Source organism: Embiotoca jacksoni, unplaced genomic scaffold, assembly GCF_022577435.1.
Source record: "Embiotoca jacksoni isolate LCO1_2020_lvr unplaced genomic scaffold, fEmbJac1.0.p SCAF_16, whole genome shotgun sequence".
NCBI classification, from domain to species: domain Eukaryota; kingdom Metazoa; phylum Chordata; class Actinopteri; family Embiotocidae; genus Embiotoca; species Embiotoca jacksoni.
This window is the reverse complement of record NW_027185296.1, coordinates 7,032,012-7,039,693: the sequence shown is the minus strand read 5'-3', so window position 1 is coordinate 7,039,693 and position 7,682 is coordinate 7,032,012. Positions and strand designations below refer to the sequence as shown.

General features: G+C 47.7%; 1 protein-coding gene across 2 annotated transcripts; it reads left to right on the top strand.

Annotated features, from left to right (window-relative positions):
• Positions 1-426: 426 nt before the first annotated feature.
• myoc (myocilin) lies at positions 427-7,521 on the top strand. 2 transcript variants are annotated; one of them, XM_069150571.1, is made up of 5 exons: positions 427-1,161; positions 4,097-4,162; positions 4,240-4,332; positions 6,090-6,301; positions 6,382-7,521. In XM_069150571.1, the coding sequence occupies exons 1-5, from the start codon at positions 666-668 to the stop codon at positions 6,961-6,963; spliced, it is 1,449 nt and encodes a 482-aa protein (XP_069006672.1). In that variant the 5' UTR covers positions 427-665; the 3' UTR covers positions 6,964-7,521. The 2 variants fall into 2 exon arrangements, with proteins under 2 accessions (XP_069006672.1, XP_069006671.1); XM_069150570.1 differs by having other exon boundaries at positions 427-1,164.
• Positions 7,522-7,682: the final 161 nt, after the last annotated feature.

The following is a 7,682-nucleotide window of genomic DNA, read 5'->3' as shown; positions in this document are numbered from 1 at the left end:
AACGTCACATTGTGGCCCCTACCGATATGAAAGGGGACACCAGGTCCTTCGGGAGGTAATTGTATCCAACGAGGACCAGCTTTCACTGCCATGCTGGTCCCGAACCTCAGCCAAAACCCCCTGAGACACATGGGAACTGTAGCCAGCATATAATGGGACATTTTCACAGATAGTATTTATAAATATAGAAACAAAAAAAAGAGAAACAGGGAGCTTTTGGAGAAAGACATATAAACTCTGTCTGAATGTTTTTGTCCCCCAAATCAGCCAGCATCCCTTTATTTTGTTTTCTTCTTCCTCCCCTCCCTCCCTCACCCACCCCCTGCCTCTGATCCCCACCCTCCCTTTCACCTCTCTCTCCTTTTTTTTTTTTTTTTTTTTTTAACTTCCCTCCTTCTGTCCCTTCCAGATTGTATAAATATCTGTGAGCTGTTGGGGAGAGCTCAGAGTTGCAGACCTGTTCACAGAGGAGAGAACAAGAGAGGGGAGGTGCATCAGGGAAAAGAAGAGATACCTGAGAGAAGACTGAGAAAATAAAAAGACAGAAAATTCGTCACTTGAAATTGGGAATTAGGTTTAAAGGATAATTCCACAGAAAAATAGAAGACTGGACAGAAGAAAGAAAAAGGTTTTAAAGTGAACTGTGTGGAAGGACTGTGTCAAACATGTTCCTCCTTGTCTCATTGTGTGTGTGCGCTCTTCTGCTGCGAGGTGACGCCCAGGACCGAGCCTCCCTGTGGAGGGGGAATGACAGAAGCGGGCGATGCCACTACAGCTTCACCGTGCCCAGCCCTGTCGAGGCCAGCTGCCCGCAGACTGCAGATCCGGAGGTGGAGGGCCTGAAGGCCAGACTCAGCCTGCTGGAAGTGCTGGTGTCCCAGCTGAGCGGAGGGGACAGTCAGCCCCAGAGGGCTCCCCAGGGGGCAGCAGGGACCCGGGCTCAGGCCGAGCTTCAGGAGGCGCGGAACTGGGCGGTGGGAGAGAGGAACCTGCTGCAGGGGGAGAAGGAGCGTCTAGAGAAGGAGCTGGAGGGGCTGCAGCGCAGGATGGACGAGATGAGGAGGGAGACGGAGAAGCTGAGGAACAGACCCTGTCCTCCTCAGACCCCCGCGGTCCCACCCAGTCCTCCTCTGCAGGACAGGAGCCTGATAAGACCTGCAGGTGGTAAGAGATACAACACACGCTTTAAGAGCTATTACAAACATGTGCAAATATTCATAACATTTACAAATAGAAAATGAATTACTGGTGAATATTTAGGTCTATTGCTTCATTTTTTTATTTTAGTTAAATGTGCACATGTTCTTTATATAAAATGATTCCCTATCCATAGTTAAAGATGCACAACTGTCTGTCACAACTTTTCTTTCAGCTGAAATGTGTATGTTGTGACTCCCATAATAATGGGTAAATAGGAGCAGAGAAGTGATGACACACAAATGTAATCTATATATGCAGATAGCAGGCACATATGTGCGTTGCTAATGTACTCGTGGGGGATCCCGTGTGTTTTTGTGTGTCCTCTTCTTGAGGTCGCTGCGTTAATCTGCGGAAACACTCGGCTCAGGTTTTATCTGCTTCCTGTCCTGCATTTAGGGCCGATGGAGGCAGGCCAGAGAGGAGCAGCGCAGTGTTTATGGTGCAGATCCTGCTTGCTTCATGACTGGTGTTTCCCACAGCATGGCGAGAAGGGTGCGAATAGCCCCGGTGGAGGAAGAGTGTGTGGAGGCGGGAGGGTCTGAAATGTGATGCACGCTTCGGAAGCGGTGGTTCCGTGCCCAAGTCTCAACTCGTGGTTTTTGATGACGCCTGGTGTGTCAGGGCTCGTTGGTTATGGAGGTCTGGGGACGAGGACACTACACTGCCAGGGGTTAGAGGGCTCCACACGGGCGTTGGAGTTATCTCGGAGCCAGTAAAGTTAAGCTTCGGTGTTCTGTGTATTTTCAGCTGCCAAACATCCGTCCAATTGGCTTTCACCCACCATCTTCCGTTGGTCCTCACCCCCACCCGTCCTTTCTTTTCTCAGTTAAGCCATCGCTCTGTTTGCCCTCTTGCCTCTCAATTGCTTTAAAAGCTGAGATCGCCAGCAGCAGTAAATCCTTCCTTACTGACTCCTGCCAGACATCCCTGCTCCCTCTGCATCAGGAGACCTTCTACACTTGATCTGCTGAGCTCCTCATGTTTGCTCCTGCAGACTGAACTCCACAGAGAGGCCCCCTCAGGGTGACAGGCAGATGCCGAATAGATCAGAGTCAGAGGAAGTCATGCAGGATCAGGAGGAGATTAACTATTTTGGAAAGTTTGTATTTAAGAAAGAAGGAACTCTGACAGGAAGATTTTTTTGATTGGTTACAACCCAAGCGGTGGTGGTTATGGCTTGTAGTAGTACTTGGCACTCAAAATATATGAGCTGATGTTCTGTAATGTGGTTTTATGACTTTGAAAATAGACCTTCCAATAAAATGTACATTGAAAGTGATAACACACACCAGCAGCGTGCATACAGGACAACCTTATGTTTAAAGTGTGATGAAAGCAAAAAAAAATTAAAAAGATGACGAGATTCTGATTTACATAGTTTGTATTCAGTTCATAGTCAGTCAGAGGAGAATGTACATGCACTAAAACCCAGTCCATTTCTGCATGTCTTTTCAAAGATCTTTTAATTACCCAAATGTTCAGCCAACAGGAAACGCACTCACAAATAATGTTTATCAGATTTCTCAGTCCCCACGCTTCACATGCAACATGTAGAAGGATACAGTCTAAATTATTTTCTAATATGAATCATGACTATGCAGAAAAATTGTCCAGATGCAAAATATTTACGACGATACAGCAGCTCTGCTGAACTCTGCTAGGTGGGGTTGATCAGGCCGCTCTTCTCTCTGGGAAATTTGTGAGATTCATGGTGTTCTGCTCAGTGACATCCCAACCAAAGAGGCAGGATATGACACACGCACACGCACACGCACAAGCAACAGCAAACACACACACACACACACACACACACACACACACACACACACACACACACACACACACACACACACACACACACACACACACACACACACACACCAGGGAGAAGACTGTGGGGGAATGTGGGTGTTTACCTGTGATGATGATGATGATGAATGGCTGTGCCCCTGTGGGAACAGCCATTCATTAAACTCCCTGTAACACTTTCACCATGATGGACCCTTTTGTTTTACGGGCCTTTAGCTTCTGCAAATATGTGTTCTGTTTAGACACTCGTAGCGACATCCCTGTTGATCGTCATCTGCCCCATTACCGGCCGCCTGCTCCTCTTCATCAACACAGAGCCTCAACATCAACCTCCTGATGCTAACATTTAATGTTCTCGGCATCATTAGGGCTCGTCGTACGCCTGAAGTCGCTGGACGCTGCACGTGCAAGAGCACAGAGGGCACGTGCTCACACACTTACAAAAAGTCACCCTTGGGCACACACGCACGCACGCACGCACGCACGCACGCACGCACACACACACACAATGTGTAATGTGTTTTTATAAACACTGCTTATTTTTCCTATTGTAAACATCAATGTGTTTGTACCATTAAGCCTCTGAGGGGTATACAGTTTACAGATACTGACATTGTTTACTCTTCACTAATGATTACATGGACCCGAATGGAAAAATCCAGGGCGGGGGGGATTTGGAAAAAGAAAAGGAGGAATGAAGAAGATGGATAAAGAGAAGGGGAAGAGTAGGAGAAGAGAAGAAGAGAACAGAACAAGAAAAGGAAGAAGGTTGATCTCTGACGGTGAAGAAGAGCCGAGGGGCTGGTTTGAAATTTTGAGGACGTGAGGTTGGGTGGGACGGGGTGTCAAGTGTGTGTGTGTTATGGTCGGTCAATCTAGCGACTGTCTGACTCCAGAACAGCTGGGAATCCATTTAGAGGTGTTTGTTTCCTGCTGTGACATTCCCTGCTGTCATTAATGCCATAGACACGTTTGGGTCGGCAATCGCTCTCCAAACTACTGTACAAGCAAAATGTGCAGCATAAAACACTGAGCTCTAATGTGTGTGTGTGTGTGTGTGTGTGTGTGTGTGTGTGTGTGTGTTTAGGCTCCAGTGCAATGTCTCACCTGATGAACAGGCCCATCAGGCAGGGAGACGGCAGCAGTTTGAGAGGTGAGATGAGTTTTCTGCACAAAGTTTCTCACCACTTGAAGTTCTTCGTCTTCATCTTCATCTCTCTCTGTGTTCAGATTCAGCGTGGGAGTACGGAGCTCTGGGCTTTCAGGAGCTGAAGTCCGAGGTGACAGAGGTACCTGCCCCCCACGGCAATGAGGACAACACAGGTCTCTGTCTCCAACATGACAGCATTGTTTGACATTTAAATGTACTGTCATTTCATTGGTCACTATTTGTCTGCACTGTGCTCAAACGAACGATTTAAAGACCCCCCCCCCCCCGTGGAGTTTTTAACCACGAGGGTGACTATAGAGCAATGTGGGCACCCATTTAGTTTGAATGGTGCATTCTCTGCATTGTGGTGGACAGGTGGTGGCCATAACGTGAAAAAAAAAAAGACTTGCAATGTGCCCTCAAAGGCAGAGAAGAAGAAGAGAGGAGGATGTAAACAATACGCGATATTGGAAAGGAAGTGTAGAAAAAAAAAAATACATTCAACAGTGATTTCTGACGAATGTAAACACAAGTTTTAAGATCACATCTTCATAGTCGGCTGCATTGGCAAGAAAAATACAATTCATTTGTAAAACTGTTTTGCTGCAAGCCACACGTGGTCATAATGTAAAGTCCTTATTTCTAGCCAGGAAGTTCAAACCTACAAAATGACCAGTGGGGTCCTTTAAATTCGGTCTTTGCAGTTCATACCTCTCTCCCTTTCTCCCCTCTCCATCCATCTGACCCGGCAAACATGACACTACCCCCACGCTGACAGCCTCAAAGCAAATACTGCTATTAATACTGGGGCATTTGGGGAGAGAATACCGCAGGCATGCCAATCCCAAGGTATGAGGGCCCTGCTGAGTTCCATGTTTGTCTCGTAAATGTAGAGGGAAAGCACCTCTAACAAGGATGTCACACACACGTACACACACACACACACACACACACACACACACACACACACACACACACACACACACATCGTTAAACCTTCCCCGGATGGTCCCCCCCCCCCCCCCCCCCCCCCCCCCAAAAAAAAAGAACCACATTAAGCCTCTTGAAAAGCTCTCAGCAGGTTTCATTGTTTGAGAGGTCATGAAAATCCACGTGGAGTTAACATGTGAGGTAATCTCAGATGAGGCCACGCTACAGAGGAGCCACACAGTAATGGGTGTATTTATAAATCATATTGCTATCTAACCCTAAATCTGGTGCTATGCCCTGGACCTGAGAGTGAGGGTGTATTTTAGGATGTGGTAAATATACAGCCTGCCTTATCGTTTTCCCACTAAGAGAAGCATGAGAGTTCCCGCCCAGGGATGACTTGTGTGCGCAGCTGCTGCTGCTCTGATGGCGGTGACTCAGGCAAAGTTGAGGCTAAGAGATGTCAGGCAGCGTCTCCAGACCCACTGTCTGCGTCCGTGGTGACAAACGTTGACCTCACCACACCCTTGATCAGCTGCCAGATTCATCGTCCGTCGGCGCCCCTCTTTCTGTGACTTTGCCTCCTGGAGTCACACGCTGGATGATTTAAAGAGAGATTTGATTTGAAAGTGAGTGTTTTTTTGATGCAGTTCTCCAAACTCAGCCCTCACACCACCACCCCGGCACTTAGCACGCAACATCTTGAAGGAATTCTGGGAATTGAAGGTTGGTCAGGACGATATTTTGAATGTGATTTACCAGTTACTGAGATAATGGCCCAAAAGGAGCGAGGCCAAGTTGTATTTGAGAGGCCATCATAAAATAACACCCCAAATAATGAAAGTACCCTAAATGCCTGTAAAATGTCCCTGAACACATAGTTTTCTCGAAAACTCCCAGTATAAGTTACTGACTTTCTTCTGGTGTGTTCCGGGCATCATGATGACTCTCAAACCTCTCCATCCTTCCCTCTCCTGTTCCCCCTCCTTCCTGCTTGCAGGTTGCGGGGAGTTGGTTTCAGTCGGCGAGCCGGTCACTCACAGGAAGGCCGACAATATCGCAGGTAAATATGGTATCTGGATGCAGGACCCTGAGGCGGTTTCCCCCTATGGACCCAGCATGGTGTGGCGCATCGATACCGTTGGCGCCGAGATCAGGCAGCTGTTTGGGTATGAGGACACGGAGCAACTCTCCAAAGGCTTCCCATCCAAGGTAGGAGTCACACAGATGATAGTTATTCATGGGAGTGAGCCCAAAATCTGCGGTCACCCCCGGTCTCATGTCCATGACAGGTCCTGCTGCTGCCAGAGCTGGTAGAGAGCACTGGTGCCACTCTGTACCGAGGCTCCCTGTACTATCAGAGACGCCGCAGCCGCACTCTCATCCGCTACGACCTGGCCTCCGAGAGCATCGCAGCCCGCCGAGACCTCCCCCACGCCGGCTTCCACGGCCAGTTCCCCTACTCCTGGGGAGGCTACACGGACATCGACCTGTCCGTGGACGAGAAGGGCCTGTGGGCCGTCTACTCCACCAGCAAGGCCAAAGGAGCTATCGTGATCTCGCAGCTGGACCCGGACAGTCTGGAGGTGAAGAAGAGCTGGGAGACCAACATCAGGAAGACTTCCGTGGCCAACTCTTTCGTCATCTGCGGGAAGCTGTACACGCTGGCCAGCTACACGGCCCGCGAGACCGTCATCAACTACATGTACGACACGGAAACCAGCCAGGGGAAGGCGGTGTCCATCCCCTTCAGGAACAAGTACGGCTACAACAGCATGGTAGACTACAACGTGGCCCAGAGGAAGCTGTTTGCCTGGGACAACTTCCACATAATGTCCTATGACCTCCGGCTGGGTCGCCAGCAGGCCAACTGAGGCCGACATGAGTGACTGTTGAAAAGTGACATTTGCTCCCCTTGTTCCTGTTCCTTCAAAGACTCGCAGCTTTAGAGTATAACATGAGTGGCAGCAGTAGTTAGAAAGCCAACACCAGCAGTAACCATGTGTAGAGGAGCCTCACTGCCAAACTCCCGTGGTGAAATGAGGACATTTGAGGAACAGCGCCCCCAGCAGGTCTGCTTTTTATTTTCTGCGAGAGGGCTTTTGCTGTGGCGTGGCCCACAATCATGTTTTTAGAGGAATTATTTTTGTACCGCCTTTAATCCAGATGTATTTTGTTCTTTCCTTGTTAAACTATCTATATTTCTGAAGTCTGAAAAATGAAGCATGCTTTAATTTTACTTGCTAAGTGGGAGGATTAATGCATAAAGTTTACAACACAACCTCCTGTGGTACTTCATGCTCGACTGTTTCACCAGTCAAATAAACGGCACCCTCACTTAGTATGTACTGAGTATTGCATGTGCTTGTACATTGTAGTCAATATAATGACACAAAAAGTCATCATGAAATAAACTTCAACCTAAATTACAACTGTCTGAGTTATTTTGTATTTTTTTTTACCACTTTAAATGACTTTCTTCATTCTTAATGTATCATACATATCCTGACCAAAATAGTCTTATCCATGTCCATATTTTCAATAATAATAAAAAAAAAAAATCTTAAGTAATCATCAATTATTTTAAGGTAAT